General features: G+C 58.1%; 1 protein-coding gene across 2 annotated transcripts in view; it reads left to right on the forward strand.

Moving 5' to 3' along the window:
• The window catches only part of RPTOR (regulatory associated protein of MTOR complex 1), a 329,954-nt gene that overhangs the window by 297,013 nt on the left and 12,113 nt on the right, over positions 1-20,828 (forward strand). For both annotated transcript variants that reach the window (XM_032429799.1, XM_032429800.1), the window contains 4 exons: positions 8,435-8,540; positions 11,270-11,384; positions 12,837-12,961; positions 15,106-15,210. In XM_032429799.1, coding sequence (XP_032285690.1) covers positions 8,435-8,540; positions 11,270-11,384; positions 12,837-12,961; positions 15,106-15,210 — 451 coding nt within the window. The remainder of the gene's footprint in view (positions 1-8,434; positions 8,541-11,269; positions 11,385-12,836; positions 12,962-15,105; positions 15,211-20,828) is intronic.

A 20,828-nucleotide genomic window follows, 5' to 3' on the forward strand; every position in this document is an offset into this window, starting at 1 on the left:
TCCGCCCCGGGTGCAAAGTGGGCCTGCCGTCTGTTTCCTCACGCAGACGCCGGGGTCCGCAGAGCGCTGCGCGGCTCCCTTCTTGCCCTCCTTCCTTCCCCAAGAGCCCCGGCCTCTGGCCTCAGCGGTCTGAGCCCTCTGCTCCGAGCCGATGGCTGACCCTGCCAGGTCTGCTCACTGCCCCAGCTGGCCACCCGATGGCCCAGCCGCTGACCCTCTGGGGCTCCCATCCCGTCACATTTACAGCTGCTGAAGGGCGACCCCCAACGGCCGTCATGGTGAACAGTCAAAACAGCAAAAGGAACAGATTTCATTTACCTTCCTGTCTTGTCAGAAAAGCCACACCAGCGCGGCCTCTCTGAGCCGCCCAGACAGGTGCGTCACGGTGTCCTGCTCGGCAAGGCCGCTTGCTGGGGAGGGCAGCCCGCGGCTCAGGCTCTGGGCTGCTGCGCTGAGGAGCAGGCTTGTCTCGAAGACCCGTCCGCCGGGCCCGGTTCTAGTGCGTCATTCCACCGCGGCCCCGCAGGAGACGTGTCCTGTCGCCGCAGATTCGAGCCGCGCGTCCGGGGGGCGGTGCATAGTTTCCCGTGAAGCACCTTCTTAGAAAGCCTTCTTCCTCGTAAAGAGGATTGGAAACTGCAGTCTGTTCTTAATCATGTGGCAAGCTACACGTCTGAGCAAGTTACTTGAGGAGTGCTTGGACCCTTTCTGACAGCTTTTGTCCTGCTTTCCTCATTCCCCATGACCCTGATTTTTGTCAGTAGAAACACGAGACGGTCATTGTCGGGACCTGAGGCAGACGACAGAGTTGTAGTTTACTGAGCCCCGCTGCTGATGGGGGGAGATCCTCCTTCCATTTTTTAACTGAACCCGACTCCCAGAAAGCGGTTTGGCAGGAAGCATCAGAAGCCGTGAGCAGCTGCTCCCTTCCACACGGTAATTCACTTGCTGAGATAATCGACTCAAGGAGAGAATCAGAGTCACGGATGATCCGCGTGTTACTTACCGTAGAGAAAACTAGGATCCACCCAACGTGGGGAGAAAGGCTTAGCAATGACAGAATATTTGATATGATGTTTATTGTTATTAAAGAATTAAGCTTGAAAATTAGTTTCTTAAGGAAATGCTCATGCTAAAGCTTTCAGAAAGGGAAAAAAGCAGGACGTACGTCGGCTACAGAGTGGTCCTCACTGGAAACGCGGTGCACACGCATCTGCACACAGAACACGCACTGAAGCAACAGGCTGATGGCGGGTCTCGGGGGATGCATCAGCGTGGCACCGAGCGTGTTTATCCCTTTCTGTCTCCTCCCGTGTTTCTCACACTAAGCACCAGGTACCTTTACAATCAGGACAAAAGTACGAAAGAGGCAAACGCAGGAGGTGGCGGCGGGTGCTACCTTCAGGGCTTTTGTCACGCTGGCCGCTGCCACCAGGGGGGCACCTGGGCCGCCACCCGGGCCCTCGCTAAGACAGGAACGAGTGAGCGAGTGCTGGGATTTGCACCAGGACGCGGGGGCCCTGCTGCTGTGGGTAGCGAGCCAACCCTTAGAACTCGGTACAGTCTGCTTTGAGGGGCTCTGCAGAAGCTCGGTCTCCTGCGAGCGAGGCCAAGCAGCTGAGAGCCCTGGGGGGGCTGCTACGCCTGTCGCTGAAGTGGCAGCGCCTGTAAGTTACGGGGCTTTCTCGGTGCGGTGATAAGTGGCTTTTCTTGACATCTGAAAAACGCCGTTCCAGCCGTCCGCATTGACGGCAGGGAGAAGGGGCACAGGTCACCAAGCTCCTTCCTCTAAGCCTGAAAACGAGTGTGTCCTCCCGGGGTCTGGTTTCCTCTCATCAGCGCGGGGACTGTGGCCAGTGCTAAAACGGGGCGCCTCCCAGGAGCACGGTCGGCACATGCAGAGCCGCTTCCTGAGCGCAGGCCTGGGGCTTTGGTCCCGTGCCGCCCGCGTGCACGGCTGCAGTCAGCTTCCCCCGCTTCCCGTTAGCTGCAGACCCGCGGCCTTCGTGCCCTCTCTGTGAGGCCGCAGTGTGTCCGGGAGTGTCCGCTGGGGAGGGTCCCACACATCACCAGCAGGGATCGTGGCAGCACCCGGAGCGTGGACGCTGCCATGTCCTGGGGACGGAGGGTCCTCGCAGCTGTCACTCCGGGTTTTTCCCGCGTAGCCCACGGGAGGCAGTCAGGAGGTCACCGAGTAAGTAAGCGCCTTCTCTTACATTCATTAGAGACCCTTTCTAAATGTTAGAAGGGGATGCGTTTTTATCTCATTGTAATTTTTAAAAAACTGTTCTACTTTCTCCAGGTGCTATTCACAAGGGTGTTCTTTTATTAATTTAATTCATCATCTAATGACACGCATGCAATAAACGTGTTAGGAGCTTTTTTAATAGTCTGTTTCACACGTAAACTAAGACTAGCTCGAAGCTAGGACTGTACCTCAGAAGTGAGAGCCCTAAACCGCGTCACAGGTCAGTGTAGGAAACTGAGATACTCACCAGAGAACAGAACTATCCCCAACGTGACCGCGCACACCATAGTGCAGCTCGTGCTTGGGGGACCAGGTACCCCACCACGTGGCGGCCAGGACAGTTTTGGCTTCTTGTCACTTCACCGTCCGATTTTGTATGGTCTGCGTGGCCAGAAAAAACTGTGTTCTGGAGCAGGCTGTCCCATGACATGAAGGAACCCAGCTGCCATTTTTGTGCAGAAACTGACAAGCTAAGACTAAAATTCAGATGGAAATGCAGGAGGCCCAGAATAGCGCTGAAGAAAAATAATGTTGTAAAGGACAAACAAAACAAAAAACCCAAGCTTCCTGATTTCAAATCCTGCTGCATAGTTGCAGGAAGGGGGGACAGTGTGGTGCCGGCTTAAGGACAGACAGAGTGGCCTCGAGACGTCATAGCCACAGACTCAATGGCTTAGCCGAAATAGACACACTCCGTGACAGACACCAACTACCAGAACTCACTCCACATGAGGTAGAGAACCCAGATAGTCCTACATCCGTGAAGGGAAATGAGTTTGTAAAGTCATCCCACAAAGAAAAGACAGCTCCAGGCCCAGAAGAGTTTCACTGGAAATTCCACCAAAATTTAAGGAAAAAATTATACCAGTTCTACACAGTCTGTTGCAGAAAATAAAAGGAGCGAATACTTCCCAGTTCATTGTATGAGGGCAGCATTACTCTGATACCAAAACCAGTCAAAGACTTTACAAGAATAAAAAAACACAAACCAATGTCCTTCATGAACGTGACCTCAAAACCCCCAACGTAATGTTAACAGGCCAAATGCAGCAATATATAAAATGGACAAAAGACACTGCTGACCAGGTGGATTATAGCTCAAGAACGCAAAGTTGAATCACTGTTAAATTACTCATGTAATTGAATGTATCAGCAGACTAAAGAAACACTCTCATCATCCCAGTAGCTACAGAAAAAGGGTTTGACAGAATTCAACAACTATTCGCAATAAAACTCTCCATAAACGAGGACCAGAAGTAAGCTTCCTTACCTCGTACAGGACACCTACAAAACCCACAGCTACCGTTCTCACTGGCCAAAGACGGGATGTGCTGTCTCTAAAACCAGGACTAAGGCGAGGCTCTCTGATCTCACTGCTCCTATTCATCATCCTACTGGAGGACCGAGACATGCAGGTGGAAAGGTGAAATAAAACTCTCCCTGCTCACACAGCGCTATTGTGTACGCAGGAAATCCTGAATAATCTGCATAATGTTGCTAGAATAGAGGAGTTCGGTAAGATTGCAGGATACACAGTCATTATATCAAAACCGATTGTATTTCTATGTGAACCACTGGAAATTGAAATTAAACCACTTATAATAGCACCCCCAAAACATTAAATACTTAACTATAAATCTTTTTTAAAAAATACACGAGAGACCCAAATGCTGAAAAATACAAAACACCGATGAAAGAATTCGCAGAGACCTGACCAGTGGAGATGTGCTCGTGGGCCGGAGCGCTTGGTGACGTGAAGGTATTAGGTCTCCCTAACCTGGCGCACACATCGATGCCACCCCAGCAGGTTTTGTTTTCATCGACAAGCCTTTTCTAAAATTTATGGGAAAAAGCAAAGAAACTAAAATAGCCAAAGAAGTTTTGTCACAGCGCAATCAGAAGACTCGCACTGTGATCTCAAGAGTCACCGTGACGTCAGTCAGGAGTGGAATGGGGAGGGCAGATGCAGGGACAAGGCGGGGGCAGAACAGATCCCGAGACGGAGCATGGCCCGTCCCACCAATCTTCCACAGAGCTACAGACGGAGGACCGTCTTTCAGCAAGTGGAGTTGCAGTGACTGGACATCCATTTGCCCAGAAAAAGAACATCACTCCATCTCCCACACCATATTCAGAAACTAACTCCAAGAGCATCTCGTCCTGCTGTGAAACCTACAGCCAGGAAACTTCTAGAAGCCCCTTCTGGCCTATTAGGCAATGGATCTTTGGGAAGCAGAAAAAGCACAAGCCACACAAGTTAAAAATGGTAAGTGGGTTTCGTCATATTAACTGCTTTGTGAGTGTCTCTGTTAAGAACATGAAAACATAAGCCACAGCCTGGAAAAAAATACTGTAAAACACATATCTGATAAAAATCTTGCATCTGGTATACAGAAAGAACTCCCAGAATTCCATACAGAAGAACACAACACAATTACAAACAACGGACAAAAGGTTGGCAGAGACCCTTTACCAGAAAGTGTGCGGACAGCAAAGGAGCACAGAGAAGGCGTGACGTTAAGGCAGGTGGTCACTGGGGGCGCGAGCTGCCGCAGGGGACACCAGCACGCTCCGTACAATGGCCAACATCTCAGATCCGTCGACCCCAAGTGCGGACAAAGGGCGCAGAGCAGCTGACTGTCATCCGTGTGCAGAGGACGAGTATCACAGACGCTCTGGAGACGTGTGGCCGTTTCCTATAAAATTGAACGTACACTTACCGTACAACCCAGCACCCTGCTGGATGACGTTCCCCCGGGAGGAAGGAAAACCTGTGTGTGTGTCTTCATAGTGGTTTTATTCATAATCACCAAAAACTAGACAGAAGCCGGATGTCCTTCACCTGGTGCATGATCTGTGATGCGATCATAGAAATACCAGTCACCTGAGAAGGTTCTCCAGACGGATACACGCACAACACAGGTGAACCTCAAGCGTCATTGAAAGAAACCAGATACAGGGGCGCCTGGGTGGCTCAGTCGTTGAGCGTCTGCCTTCGGCTCAGGTCATGGTCCCAGGGTCCTGGGATCGAGCCCCGCATCGGGCTCCCTGCTCGGCGGGAAGCCTGGTTCTCCCTCTCCCACTACCCCCTGCTTGCGTTCCTGCTCTCACCGTGTCTCTCTCTGCCACATAAATGAATGAAATCTTTAAAAAAAGAAAGAAAGAAACCAGATACAAAGACTGCACACACACCATTTACCTAACATTCCAGAAAAGGCAAACCAGAACAGCAGGGAGGTGCGAGGCCTGGGGCTGGGGGAGGCCAACCATAGAGGGCCACGGAGCAGGGCCGGGCTCTGTTCTCCACCAGGAGAGGGTGGGTATCCTGCACATGGACTCCACCTCCATCGGCCTGATGCTCCACAGGAAGTGTAGTCAGATGGCGAAGGTGCCCACGTCTGGGCCCCATTGCACGCAGGGCACCCCGAGCCTCACCTCGGAGCTTCTCCCACCAGTGGCCCAGGGCGCCAGCCCAGAGCAGGCCTGGCCGAATCCAAGGAGCGCCATGTCGCCAGCACCCACCACCTCTCTGTGCACCAGAGCCCCCTTCCTTGTTTGTGGCCGGGGAGGGGGACTTGTTGTCACACAACCGGAAAAATCATAGAAAGTGTCGAGGTGAAAAGCAGGTCCGAGGCACTGGGATGTGTCGTCAGAACAGGCCCTGTTGGTGGGTAGAAACAGGATGCTCAGGGTCTGAGCATTTAGCATCAAGTTAAAGAGCCTTTCCCAGGGTCTGTCCCCCTTTTGCCTTTGGGGGACCCACTGATCCTTGCCCCCAGTTGTTCCAGGGATAAGCCAGGCCTGGGGCCCAGCCTACGCATCCCCGGGAAGCTTCAGGGTGGGAATTGGCTTCTATGTAGAAGCCAGGAGCTGCTGGGACCGTGGTGTCACAACCCTAATCATGCAGCACTGCTCCACGCCCACGCTGTACCTGCCGCTCTCCCCCCCTGCTGCTTCATCCCGGGGGTTCTTAGCGCACTGTCCCCAGACAGGTGCCCGCCACGGCCGCAGAGCCGTGTGCAGGTCAGCCGTGACCGTCCTTGGATGAGCTCAGCATGCCCATGGGGGCAGACACAGTGGACGCCAGTGGACGCTGCCCTGGGAACACCATGCTTTACTTGTCCTTACAGCCCCAGGTCTGTCCCTGGGCCCCGGGTCCTTTGCCTGGGCCCTGGGGCACGTGCATCCAGGAACTCCGTGCCCCTCCTGCCCCTCCTGCTCAGAGCACCTTCCACGCTTCCTCTGGCATGTTCCCATGGAAACCAGACTCCATCAGAGGGCGATGTCTCGGCACTGCAGGTGTCTTCTGTTTGTCTGGGCTGTTCTTATCACTCGACATTATTGTCATTTCTTTTCTAATAAAAGCTCCAAGTTGTCACAAACGAAACCAACTAACTGTTAGAAACCCGCGATCTACCCTGTCTGCCCCTGGGGGGTTATTTCCAGACCACCAAACATTCTGTGGAGGCTGACACCATCTTTTCGTGTCATCTCCACATTTGGATGTCCTTGTTACAGCTCTTGCTATTTTGTTAGGTGTGGGGTTCTGGTTTTTAAGGAAAAAAAGAAGGAGCAGAGCAAGGAAATGCTGACAAGAGAGACCTGCAGGCCACAGAAGTGAGGCCGGGCGGTTTGTGTTTGTTTTGTAATTGGATGGTGCAGAGCATCTGGGCTCAGACTGAGAACTGTGCTGCACCTGTGTTCATGCCTCAGCCGCCCGGAGCGGGCCCCAGCTCCTGTCTGCGTGCGGACCTGCCGTTCGTGGCCATGCCTGTGCAGGAGAATCTGCGTGTGGCCACGCTCGCCGTCCGCCATCCGGTGCTTTCTCCAGCAGAGGAAACTGTGTGTAAATACCGAGTGTGGGCTGTCTGCCCGGGCACTGTTTTCTCGCCGACCACCAGGAGAGGGTCAAGCCGGTCAAGGTCGGCTCAGCCAAGAGCAAGTAGGGCTGTTTCTTGTTTGTTTCATTTCTCTCATTTTTTGGGACTTCACAGCCCTGGGTTTTCGAGCAGGGAGTCTGAGTCCATCGAGTTAACTTGATGACGTGTGAGGATTAAGGAAATACACCTTTATTGCACAAGGAGACTTCAGTCCTGGCTTCTTCTTGGCCAGGGGCAGGCCTCTCGTACACCACGTGCACGCACATGGGCCTTTCTGCTCAAGGAACAGAGAGCGGGCTGGTTTGCGTAGCGTCTGCTTATTTCCGGGGACATGAGCTCAGTCTCTGAAGCTGTCGCTCGGCGGAGAGAGTGCTGGGTTCTCAGGAGCTCGTGCGAAGCTGAGCAGTTCAGCTCCTTCCTGGCATCAGAGAAAGAATAAAGGCAGAAGTCCCTGAGCACGCCCACCTGCTTTCCAGGCCTCCTGCAGCATCCCACCGGCTCCTTCTCCCTGAAGCCTGCCTTCCTAAAGCTCCTTGTCTGCTTTGGAAGTGGCCGCCCTGCTGCCCCTGTCAGGGCGCTGGGCTCCTAGGAGCAGGACGGCGCACAGGCCTCCAGGGTTGGGGTGTCCCTGAGTCTCTGCTGCCATCGTGCCGTCGTGCAGCCCGCCCTCCCTGGTGGCGCTCTCAGCCTCCAGACCCAGCGGCCCCCACCGCGGGAGGGAGGCCCGGCGCTCCTCTCTGACAGCGTGGAGGCCCCTGCCGGTCGTACCTGCCGGAGGGCAGCAGGCGCTCCGGCCAGACCCGGGAACCCAGACTTGTCTTTCGGGAACAGGGTCAGTACTTGGAGACGCTGCAGGTTTGGGTCCAGAGAACCACAGTAAATGAGTCGGCGCGTGCTTTGGTTTCCGGGTGCACGTGAAGGTCACGTTCACCCTTCACTGTAGTCCGCCGAGCATGCAATAGCCCCGTGGTTGAGAAAACGACGTGTAGACCGTAATTAACAGACGCTTCGTGGCTAAAAAATGCTAGTCCTCATGTGGGCTTTCAGAGTCGTATTCGCTGACCCCAGGTCACCGTAACAAATGTACTGATAACGAACAGTGTGAGATGCTGGGAGAGTTACTGAAACGTGACCAGAGACCCGAAGTGAGCAGGCGCTGCTGGGAAGATGTGCCCACGGGCACACCAGGTGCAGGGCGGCCGCAGACCTCCCACTGGGGAGAAACGCCGCGTTTGTGAGGCGCGGTGAAACATGGTGGCTGTCCCTGGTCCCCGCCGAAGCTCATGCAGTGTTTTTATTGTTGAAGATCCCGGAAGAACACGACCTGGAGAGTCAGATCCGCAAGGAACGGGAGTGGCGATTTCTTCGCAACACGCGGGTCAGACAGCAGGCGCGACAGCTCATCCAGAAGGGTAAGCCGCCCCGATTCGCGAGGGAGAGAGCCTCCGAGGGCCCTCGGTGGGGCAGGCGCCCGCCAACCATGGTGTGGGGTGCGTCGAGGAGTGGCAGGGGGGCAGGAGTCCTGAGGCTGGGGGCCCGCCCTGGGCTGCAGGAGCCCCCCAAAGCCCTCTGCCTTTCCCTCCCAAGGGAAGCCCCGGCTGGCTGGCAGCCTCCCACAGGCCCATGGGTTGTGCATTTTGCCATTTTCAGAGCGGAAGGAGCAAACCCCCCTCCTCTTTGGGCCTGCGCTCTCTCTGGGGACAAAGACACCCTGCTGTGTCCAGCTGGCCCCCACCTGTCCCCAGGATAAACACTCTCTGTCAACCAAAGCTGTATTTGAGTCACATTTTACGAAACCTTTTACCAGATTTGCCAAGGATGCTAAACGGCCCCTGCTGCATGCCCCCAGCCTCACCTGCACTGAAGCGGCCACGGAGGGGCTGCCAGCAGGGCTGGGCTGCCCCGCTGGGCATGAGGCGGCGGCGGGGGGGGGGGGGGGGCGGAGGGGTCTCAGGCCTCCATCGTGTGATTGGGACAGGGACGGGGACAGCGACGGCACGCCAGGCAGCCTCTCCCTCTCTGGGGGATGGGCAGCCATAAAGGCCCAGCTCCCGCCCCTGTGGCTGACCCGGTCCTGCGGTTCTGGGTGCACAGAGACGTGGGGTGTGCTTACATCTTCTGGGGAGCCAGCGTGGCCCTGGTCACTGGGCCGACCAGAGAGTGGACGAAGCTGCCCGGGCCCCACACAGAGCGGGAAGTCACGGGCTCTCGGCCATTCTATTGATTGACTGTTTTGACCTTGCCTTTCTGTCCTCTAACATTGTGGTGATTGTGACGGGCTCCTTTTTCAACTCGGGGGTGTGGGCCCATGAGACAGGCTGTCCCTCAGACACGCTTCGCTGCACAGCCACACCCCGTGGCCCTCCGCACACAGGGGGCTGCGCTAGGGGCCGCTTCCGCCGCCCGTGTCCCACGCTCTCCTGTGAATTGCCTTGGGGCCGTGTGTCCTTAGCATGGACAGTCACTTCTTCTGGAAACTAATCTTGGCCGTTCATAACTCCGGGCCTCCGTGAAGGGGCTGTCAGCAGCTAGATTTGAAGCACTCTAGTGTTCGGAACTCGGCACCTGCCGACCCGGCAGTCACCACGCGCATATGCACAGCCAGGGCCTGCCGCGCCCCATGACGTTCTTCTCTCCAGGAGAGAACAGAGCCGCCAGAGCCTGCCCGGTGCTCTGGGAATTAGGGCATCGGGAGGCTGTCTTCTCCAGGGTCTGCTGTTCCTCAGGACCCTGGTTCTCTGCGCCCCAGGGGAGCCGAATCTGCCGCCCACGGTTAGGCCTCTGGAGACCGACTGGCCCCGATGGGGAAGCCACACTCAGAGCTGGGGGCCTGACCGGAGCTGGGGGTTCTCGAGAAACAGCTGGGTTCTCTGGACAAAAACAAATAACTATCTTTGTGAACCAGGATCAGAGGTTCTCTTTTCCAGTCTTTGTGGGAAAAAGACGCCTCCTCATTAGAACACAGGGGAACTCCTGGACGCAGCCGCTGGAGACGTCAGCCAGTGGGACTGGGAGATGGAGAGGTCCGTGTGGTGGACGCGGCCCCCAGAGAAGGGGACCCTGGCGACACCACTGTCCCGCTCAGTCACCTGCACCCTGTCGGTGTGCACTGTTCTTTCTGAGAGCCACTGTGCACCAATGAGGAAGGGGAGCGGTGCCGTAGATTAGCCAGGCGACCTGCGCCCAGCCTCGCCCCCGCCACCTCGGCCAGCAGAACCGTGTTGTGACATACGCACGGTGCACCCTGACTTGGGAGCCAGGTGTCCCCAGTGTCTCCCAGCGGCCCGCGGTCTGGGCTCCTCCCCAGAAACCCGCGGCCAAGGGTGAGGGGCTCTCCGGTAAGAGCATGCCGCCACCGCGGACACAGCGTCTGGGGCCTTTTTGCCGCTGTTACACTGCCCTCGACCTTGTTACCAGGTGGTTTTCAGTGTTCACTGTTTTAACGGGGATGGGGCGGGCGTGAAGGACTGAAATCATCATGAGGCCAGCGCCAGCACCCCCCAGGATGCCCAAGGGCCAGGCCTGTGCCCGAGGCCAAGATGCTGCAGGGGCCCCGCACCCCTGCTGCTCTGGATCAGCCACGTATTAGTCACCAAAAACACATCTAACGCTATCTTGGCCTCTTGGCCTTTTTAGCCTCTTTTAATTGTTTTTCTAAAACAACCTCCTTCAGAGCCCCGAGGGGCTTCTTTCCTGCTGCTGGCATTTGGGGCCCAGTGTGTAAGTCCCCATTCAGCTGCCCTGTGATCTGTGGCGATTAGGGACCGCCCTCCTGAGGGACCCACCAGGAGTTTGGCTGCGTGCGTGCCCGATGCTGCCACCTGGAGCTCAGTTAGAAATGGCGGCCCTTCCCCTTTCTTCATAAGCTCCCACCCCATTGCGCTTCTCTGAGCCCGCTCATGCATCGTTGCGCGTAGGAGTTGATAAGCACTGACTGAAAACCTGCCGCGTGTCCGCCTCGTGCTGGGAGCTGTGGGGGGGACCCTGTGGTTGGGGAGCCAGGCCCTCGTCCCACCCCTGCTTGGCCTGTGTCCCTGGTGCCCTCCCAGGTCCCCAGACAGGAGGTGCAGCTTCGGTCCTGGTAGTGCGACATCGTCCCGGGTGTCATATGTTGAGGCCCACTGTGTGTCTCTTTGGGCAGGTATCGCAAAACTGGATGACCAGATATTTCTGAACAGGAATCCCGGCGTCCCCTCCGTGGTCAAGTTCCACCCCTTTACACCATGTGTGGCCGTGGCTGATAAAGACAGCATCTGGTACGCTGGGCGCTTATGTCTCAGCTGGTAACAGCCGCTCGCCGTGAGCCCTTTGGGGTGCTCCAGGGGGCAGGGCTCGGGAACCCGCGGAGAAACGGGCAGGGTGGCGACGGCGCACGTGGTGGGCTCCTCCAAACCGCACCGCGATGGAGACGCACCCACGAGGGCTTCACTCTTGTTAACCACCTGTGAAGAAACATAACAATAAGACACCAAGTTTAATTTATAGCAAGCGTTGCCCTTTTGCCATGGAGAACATACCCACTTCATGGGGGAGGAGCTCAGGGGTGTTCTTACTTCGGTTATTCCTCTTTTCTTTATTCTGGCAAAATGCACATAAAATTTCGCGCCATAACCTAAGTGCACAGCTCGGCACCAGGCGCATTCACGCTGCCGTGCAGACTCCACCACCACCCACCTCCAGAGCTGATTCCGTCTTGTAAAACTGAAACTCTGTCCCCATTAGTCACAAACCCCGCCTTCTGCTCCCCCGGCCCCCACGCCCACCATCCACCGTCTGTCCCTGGACGGAGACCCCAGGGACCTCAACTGCCCTTGTGTGTCTGGCCCCTCCCATTGAGCACAGTGCCATCTGTCTGTCCCTGTTGTGGCAGGTGTCAGAACGTCCCCTGTGCAGGCCAGGTGACAGTCCCGTGCGTCCACGCTCCACATCCAAGCAGCGATGGACACGTGGGTCACTTCCACGTTTGTTTTTTTGATATCTTCATATGGTCAGGCTTTATTTTTTATTTTTTTAAAACATATGTCTCCTTTTAACTCAACTTAGAGGAAGGCAAAACATAAAATAGAATAAAGTCTACCTTGATGATTTATTGGGTTTGATTTTGTTAGAAAAGGAAGCAACAAAGTAAATCACAACAGAGAACAGAGTCTTTGAGATCTGCCCTCAAGTAGCTTCTGTTCGATACCAAAGGAGCTAAATTTTTTCTCAGATTCTAATTTACTCCGTGCCACCCATCTGTTTACATTTTTAACAGCTCCCTTTAAAGTAGAAACAAATTTTTATTAAAGATTCGTAGACAGTCATGATTTTTAATTAAAATTATAACAGTGATACACAGTATTGTTCGTTTGCTCAGCATCTCCCAGACACAGCGCTACGTCCTCTGTCGCTTTGTGCCCATGTCATGATCACGGCCGTCCCCCCGTTGGCAGCTGTGAGCCAGGCTGCAATGAACGTGGGCAGACGGATGTCTCAGCACACCTGGCAGTGGGACCTTGGGCCCCGTGGCACCCTCGGACTGACCGCCTGGGGAGCCCCGTGCTGATGCCCAGCAGCCATGCACGCGGGCTGTTTGTCCACAACCTGCTGGAGCTCGTGGCTCTCCGTGGGTTTGGGAGTGGCCACCCTGGCAGGTGTGAGGGGGGATCGCCCTGTGGCTTTTGTTTGCATTTCCCTGACAAGTAACCTTCCTCTCTCCTTCCCCGAAGTTTTTGGGACTGGGAGAAAGGGGAGAAGCTGGATTACTTCCACAACGGAAACCCTCGGTACACCAGGGTCACCGCCATGGAGTACCTGAATGGCCAGGACTGCTCGCTGCTGCTCACGGCCACAGGTGAGTGGGGTTTGCGGGGCTGGGGCCCCGGGCCCCAAACCCAGTGCGGAGACCCCGGCGTATCTTCATGCACAGCCCTGATTGTTCCTCTGGCGGAGGACACTGCTCGTGGCGAAGGCCGCCGTCACCGAAGAGGTGGGAGGTTTCCGAGGGAACGGGCTTCACCCACAGACAGCGGGGCCAGCAGGTGACCAGTGCCCGTCGGTGTCCAGGGACCGGTCCCTCCTCTGGGGCCCGGCCCTCCCCTGACCAGGAAAGGCCTTGTCAGCCTCTGCCCTTGTGGCCCCTGTGATGCCCTTAGAGGCGAGGCCGGGGTGGGGGTGGGGGCTCCCGGAGCGCGGAGGAAGAGGGAGGAGGCCCCGCCTCGGCTCCCGCAGGGTCTCCAGCCCTCACTGCTATAGCTGTGCCATCGTGTGTCCGGCTCCTCTTCAGGCCAGGCTCCTGCCTCCGGGTGGGCCGCTGCCAGTGCTGGGCCTCATGCTTGCTTTCTGGGTCTGAAATGTCGCCACTTCACCCCTCCCTGCAGTAGGCTTCCCAGTGAGCCACCCCAGGTGACCGCCGTCTCCTTTAGCTGTTTGAAGACACGACCTCACTGTTTGTGGGTGATGAGAAGTCACCGTTGGTCTGACTGCACCTCCTTCAGGGATGACAGGCCAGGGGTAGGATCGGCAGGCAGGGAGAAGGGGGCGCACGAGGCAAGAGGGAGAGGAAGACCAAGGTAGACTGCAGGCTGGCTCCCCACATTACCCCAGTCCTGTCCCCATCCTGTCCTGGGTCTGTCCCTGTCCTGTCCTGGGCATGTTCCCATCTTGGCCTGCCCTGTCTTGTCCTATCCTCGGCCTGCCTTGTCCTGTCCTATCCTGTCCTGGGCCTGCCCTGTCCCTGTCCTGTCCTGTCCTATCCTGGGCCTGCCCTGTCCCTGTCCTGTCCTGTCCTATCCTGGGCCTGCCCTGTCCCTGTCCTGTCCTGTCCTGTCCTATCCTGGGCCTGCCTGTCTTGTCCTATCCTGGGCCTGCCCTCTCCCTGTCCTGTCCTGTCCCTGTCCTGTCCTGTCCTGGGCCTGCCCTGTCCCTGTCCTATGCTGGGCATGTCCCTGGCCCGGCCTGCGTTAGGCCTGAGCTTCTGAGCCATCGACACAGTTGAGCTGACTGGACTGGGAACGCTGCCTCCCCCTTCGTTCAGAGTGTTCCTAGGCCCCGCTGTGAAGGGTGGGCCCGTGGGGAAAGGTCCTGCTGGCAGCCTCTCTCCCAGGCAGCGCCACTTCAGGACCAGATGAAGTCAGGCCACAGCAGTTCCTTCTGCTGCGGGCATGAGGGTGAAGGAGCAGACAGGCACCCGGGGCGGTGGCCGGGGAGCCAGGGTGGCTCAGCGGAGGTTGTAGGACAGGTCACACTGAGCACCTCTGAGCACCAAGGAGGTGGGAGAGGGTGATTTCCCGGTAAAGCAAGCACAGGAGTGGGTCCCCAGGGGGTCCTGGGGGAGGAGCACGAGGGCTTGGGTTCCAGAGCAAGGAAATTCACGGTCACAGAGACCAGGGGCAGGACGGGTGTAGGCGGGGACGCAGCCCAGCGGACGTCCGAGGGACCTCGTCCTCCCTCTGCTATGAGGCGAGTGGTCATCCCCCAGGCGGGAATCACCTCTGAGGGCCACAGGTGAGGGGCTAGTGAGTCGGAGCGCGGGGTCTGGGGTGGGGTGTGAGCAGCGCCAGGAGGAAGGGCACGGGGTGGAGCTGCATGCTCATGCCACGCAGGCTCATGGAAAAGTGCAAGGGCCCTGTGCTGAGTGTCAGGGAGGGAGGGGCGGCCAGCCCGCCTCCTGATGTGAGGGGCCGTGGGGCCACCAGCTGAAGGCCCAGCTGTGTGCAGCAGAGGCAGGAAGGGGCCACCTGGGGTCAGAGGTCGAGGATGGTGGCGGGTCCCACTGCGCCCCCACTGCGGCTTCCCCGGCGGCCCAGACGGGAGTCTGAGGATGCCCAGTAGAGACGGGCCTCCCAGGAACCGGCCCCACTGCTCTTACATTGGGCCCTCGCGGGAGACCCGCATAGTCCTCTGTCTCGTGGCCCCGTCACCTGTCACGGAGGGGGCTTCTTCCGCGGGCCCCAGCAGCCAGGCCCACGTTCTCACCTCCTTCCCTCTCTCCCCAAGATGATGGCGCCATCAGAGTCTGGAAGAACTTCGCAGATTTGGAAAAGAACCCAGAGATGGTGACTGCTTGGCAGGGGCTCTCGGACATGCTGCCAACAACCAGAGGTGGGTCCTCCCTGGGAGCGGTGCAGCCCCAGGCTGCCGGGCCCAGCCACTCGCGTTCCCCTTGTGGGTGGCTCCCCCCAGGCCGCCTTCAGAGTCCCCAAACCGTAAGCCAGCCGACTTCCTTCCCCCAGTTGCCATGAAGCGCTTCCACGTCAGGGGCCACGGCCCGCCTGAGACACGCACCTGCCCCACCCTCACCCTTGGCTTTCAGCCTGTGTGGCTGGGAAAGGACCTGCCACTGGTGGGGACCTGCATTCTGTGCTCTTTGTGCCCAGACTAAGTCTCTGTGGGCGAGGGGAGCGCCACGGCACGCAGGTGCGTCTGGATGGTGAAGGCTGAGGATGCTTGCCCAGCCCGCGCAGGGCCGACAGAAGCGCTCTCGGAGCTGAGCTGGTGCGGCTGGCCCGCTCTGCCTGCTGCCCGTGGGGTGGGCACAGCCGCCGCCCCGCAGGCCAGTCCTTCCAGGGCCTGGGCGGGAGCTGGGCTGGCGGCGGGCTCTTCTCTCGAGGGCCCGCTGTGTTGCCGCCGCACATGGACAGTCTGTCAGGTCTGGGTTCCCGAGACACCGGCTGTGGGGGTCATGGTCTTGCCACCAAACGGACAGGGAAAGCGGCACAGTCTTCCTGCCGGCCTGGCCTTGCTGTGACTTCATGACTTCCCACGTGGCCTCGTCTGTGTCCCGTCATTGCGTGGCTGTGCTTTTCACGGCCAGTCGTCTCTGTGGCTCCTTCTCTCCCCTCTGTGCGAGCGCCCGTTCTGGGGAGTCACTGACCCTGGGAGGTGACCTTGTGCAGGAGAGACCGCCCAGCCCCAGCACGGGCGGCTCCGGGCCGACGGCTCCGTGCAGGTGCTTGAGAACGTCGCTGTATTTTTTAGTTGTCTTAGGAATAAAACGGTCATCCGTATCTACCCCCCACGGCACTGAGGCCCCAACACGGCCACCTCTGTGTTGCCTGGGCCCCTTCAGGCTGGGGCACGTGCTGACGGCGATGACAAAGCCACAGTCGCCGTGTCCTTCCACCTCTGTCTCGGTTTTCCCGGGTTAGAGCCAAGGCTTGTCTCCCCCGCAGACCTCACCGCCCCCAGCCATGCCGCAGCTCTGCTACCCCACGATGCCCCATGCTGACCCGGGCGCTCGTGCTCGCAGCCCGTGCTGCAGGGGGTGGCCCTGAAGACGAGGCTTTTGGTCCTTCACTTCCTGCTGCCGTCCAGCAGGTGACACACCCCATGCCCCAGCCACCCCGCCCACCCCTGCATGCGGGGCCAGAGACCCCGTGCGGGCACGGCAGGGGCTCGGGGCCAGGCCAGAGGACGGGAGAGCTGGGAGGCCACCCACGGCTCGGGATACACTGGTTGTTTATTCATTTTGCAACTGCCCGCCTCTCTGCCTGCCCCCCAAATGTGTGTGTGTGGTTTCGAGACACCGAGAACGGTCTCAGCCATGATGCCATTCCCTTTGCTTCAGCCAAGGTGAGGGAGGCCCGGGGAGCGTGGCTTGCAAGTGTGGCGGGAGGTCTAGCTGGGAGCAGAGGAAGCAGGGCTGAGGGGTCCGACCTGGGTCCCAGGCACCCCTGCACTTGTCTCCTGCCCATCAGAGGACCCCACATGTCACTTGGGGTGCAGAGAGCCACTCCTGGCCCCAGTTGTCCACCACGAGCCTGACTTGAGCGTGGATTCCACGGGTGTACACATGCGTTTCCTACTGGCCCCCTCCCCTCGCCCCGGTTTTCAGAAATCTCCCCAGGAGAGGCGGAGTTGGGGAGGGGCCAGGAGCAGCAGGTGAGGGTCTCGCCTCCCAGTCTTTATCACAGGGGGGTGAGGGGCCTGGGGCGCTCTGATTCTCCTTGGCTGCTGAGCCACAGTTTGGTCCTGTCCTCCTCTGCTTTGTAGCCCGGCAGCCATGGGCTTAGCAAATGGTTATTTCCTTGTTCTTCCCGAGACGCTGGAAGGAGGGAAGGGGCAGGGAGCCTGGGGGACCAGCTGCTGTACAGGTCGGGACAGGACGGGCCCAGGCGCGGTAGGGCCGCAGCCGCCCCGATTGTAACTCCCGTCTCAGATCTAAAGCTCTGTAGCCAGAGGGTCAGGTCTGGTGGAATTCCGCCTCCTGCCCATCAGCTCCCGGCTTCTTTCCCCCTGCCCAGCCCGGAACCAATCCTGGCCTCTGACATGACAGCCAGCAGCGGACTGGGCTGCAACCCCAGGGAGACACCTGGAGAGACACGGAGTGAGGACACCGAGAGCTGCTCCCGTGGCCGTTACTTTTCAGCGTCTGGGGCACCCCTGCAGCGCAAGGCAGGACCCTTCTGAGTTCTGGCTGTGGTCCAGGTCACCCACACAGGTGCTCGAAGCTGCGCCCCGTGCGGTGCCCCAGCCGGCCTGCAGGCTGTCTGCACAGCAGGAGATGTGCTGGCCTACCGTCCCCGTCAGCTGCGGAGCACACCCAGGGGACTTGGGGTGACCAGGCGGCCAGAGCACCGCTGGCTGGGAAACCCCTCACTCCGCTCTCCGCAGCCGAATCCGCTCACCAGGCCGCTGTCTGGCAGCTCGTTTGAAGAGGTCTGAACCCGCGGTCCGTGACGGAGGAGAGGCCGTTTCTCACAGGGAGTCTTGTGAACTGCAGGCCGGGTCCGTGCGCATGTCACCTCTGGCTGACGTGTGCGCGCACACACACTTGTGCACACGCACCCGGGCACTCACACGTGTGCACAGGTCCTGAGGTGGAACCACAGATGGGCCCCCCCGCCTCTGCCGTGGGGAAGCCGCCCTGCAGCTGGACCTTCTCCACACGCGGAGGCCTGTCTGGACCAGCCACGGTGGACTTTGCGGCAGCATTGACGAGCGCTCGGGCACTTGGAAGTTCTGATGGCACGTTTGGTTGGGTTTCGCGATGTGCCACAGCCCCTTCCGATTTCCCACCTAGAGAGAGACTTGATGTTTGGACCAAAAACCCTGGTAACTGAGTTTCCACATCTGTCAGGTCCATTTTTGGCGAGGTCAGCCCCTTCGGTCTGGACTGTGGCACGCTGTGGCCTTGGCCGCCCCACCTGCCACCATCTCCTGCTTCTTTCTACTTGAGTGTTCTTCCAGCCCTTTGGGATTGTTTGACTTTGCTAACTGTTCTGGCCAACTAAGCCCCACGTGAAACCCATGATCCCTGTGTCCGCGGAGGTCCGGCCCGGAAGGCCTCAGTCTGTCTCGACTGCAGTAAGCAGGGACAGGAGTGTCTCTTCTCTTCCCTGGGACCACCCTGGAGGTGGGGCAGGAGGCTGGTCCCTCTCCTCTCCTGGCCCCGTTTGTTCTCATACCCATGGCGCTCTTTGGGGCCAGCAGAGGGTTAGGGCTGTGACTTTGCATCTCTGTCCTGTCCACACTGTCCTGTCCACACTCCCATACAAAAGATCATCAGCCAACGGGCACTCAGATGTTACGGGACAAGTCAGGTCGCTGTAAGGCTCTGGGAAGAAATCTGAAGGAAAGCCGTTGAGAGGAATCTCCCTGGGGTCTGAGGCCTCATGATTGCACCTCCTGGGCCCCCTTATCCCAAAGATGGGGACTCACATCCTGCGGGCTTGGGACCTTGTCCCTCCCCTCTGCTGCGTTGCCTTCGAGGAGACTCCTCTGCAAACTGCGCTCATGCCAGCCTCAGTTAGGGATGGAAGATGACCCAGATGACGCCCCCTCGGGGGAGGTTATGGCCACTACCACTTCACAGACCTGCAGACAAATTGGATGGCCCAGCTCTGCAGGCCAGACCCCAGGAGGGGTGTTCCCGTTTCATTAGAGCAGAGAAGTCGTTTCAGATCAAGATTGATTCTTCCACCTAAACTTTTGAAAAATAATCTTTTTCAGAATTTAATCCAAAGTTTCTTATAGCATCTGTCTCCATCTGAAAAATCCATATATAAGCTTAATAGTCACCAGAACACCCACAGGCAGATGCCCTTGGATACACAACTGTAGAACTGGGTTAGCAAACATAAAACCTGGAACGATCCAAACGTGTCATTTTTTTCTCGTAATTTCCACGTGTGGGTACCTCATGAAGAGATGGGGCTCGCGGATCCTGACCTGTGATTTACGGGGTCAGGTTTAGAGCGCGGCGAGCCTTCATCCTGGCCTGTGCCTGGCAGCCCTTTGCAAGAGCTGGTGGCATTCTCCACAGGAGGGCAGACGAGGCCGTGGGTCTGGGGGCCCCTGAGCCACCACAACGAGGGGCCGAGAACGAGAAGTCCCTTCAGACCTCAAGGACTCACAGTTCAGTGTTTTGTGAAGAACGCTTCTGGTAGCTCATTCTCTGCGTGTAAGCTCCAGAGAGGAAAAACCAAACAGGACAGGAGATGGGCTTCTGCTCTTCCGGAAAGAGCTCACTTGAGCTTCTCAGAGAAACGACAGGGTCACTGTCTCTGAAAACCTAGGAAAAGCCAGAGGACCACCTTCCATGGATGGGGCCTGGGGAAGGTGAGAGGCCGGACGGCACCTGGTTTAGTCGTTTCAGCGGCTTGGTGTTTCGTCGGGGTCGGTGCTGTGGGACGGAGCCTGGGACAGGACAGGGCCCGGGCTCTTCTGCACCTCGGCAGCCCCAGAGAGCCGAGAACATATCATCCCGCCTGGTGCGTGTGAACAACGACATCAGCCTTGGGCCTTTGGTTAATTGTTAATATTCATCAACCAGAAACAGCTCGGAAGCAGGCAGGCTGAGGACCATGGAAGAGCGTGATGGCCCAGGCAGAGTGGCCTTGAGCCGGGCGCTTCCGGAGCTGCTGGCCGGCCTGTGTGTGCCGTGCACCGGAGTGGGAGCTGATGGTGGTCCTGTTCCTCCAGCCACCCCAGCCGATCTAGAAATCTAGAACGAGCAGGACGTGGAAGGGCAGCCCCCTCAGTGCAGGTGTTCACGGGGCCTGACGCCATAGGGAGACTCTGCATGAACGTTCTGCAGGAGAGAGTGGGGACCGCCTGGCCACAGGCCTGCAGTTCTCACCAGTGCCCGGGGACAGGCCCCTCCTCCTCAGAGTTCTAGAACCACACCTCCCCTGGGTCCGCCTCCAGTTGGGGTTGACGGGCCCCCAGGGGTCAGCCCCACATGACAGGGTCCTCGGAGGGCAATCTGGACTGGCTACTGGCTCTGGAGGGCTGACCGCGGTGTTACAGAGATCCAGACCCTAGCATGTGCTTGTCCGTTTCCACTGTCTGCTGGGCCTGGATGCTCTTGGGTCTTAGAACTACACATTCCAGTCATCCTAACCCATCTCTGCGCCCCAGATCTACATTGTAGGGAAGAAGTTCCCTCTTTGGCCAGGTCTCAGATTGGGTGGTGCGTCCAGGGCCTGTACCCAGAATAAAGTCAGGCAAGATTAGGAGTCTGCATCTTGGGAGAGCTCCCACCGCACCCCACCATGGGTAGGGAGGTCAGCCATCCCAGGAACATGGAATGTGGTCACGTGTTCTCAGGGATATTGTAGTTTACTGGGCTGGTGTGACTCCTCAGCTTTTTAAAAACCTCCATGCAGCTGTACGGCCTGCCCCAGCCAGCTGCAGCTCACACCCCCCAGGGGCAGGGAGCAGGGTCCCGGCCACCCACGGAGCCTGCCCCGGCCAGCTGCAGCTCACACCCCCCAGGG

The sequence above is a fragment of the Phoca vitulina genome, unplaced genomic scaffold (genome assembly GCF_004348235.1).
Source record: "Phoca vitulina isolate PV1807 unplaced genomic scaffold, GSC_HSeal_1.0 scaffold41, whole genome shotgun sequence".
NCBI lineage: Eukaryota > Metazoa > Chordata > Mammalia > Carnivora > Phocidae > Phoca > Phoca vitulina.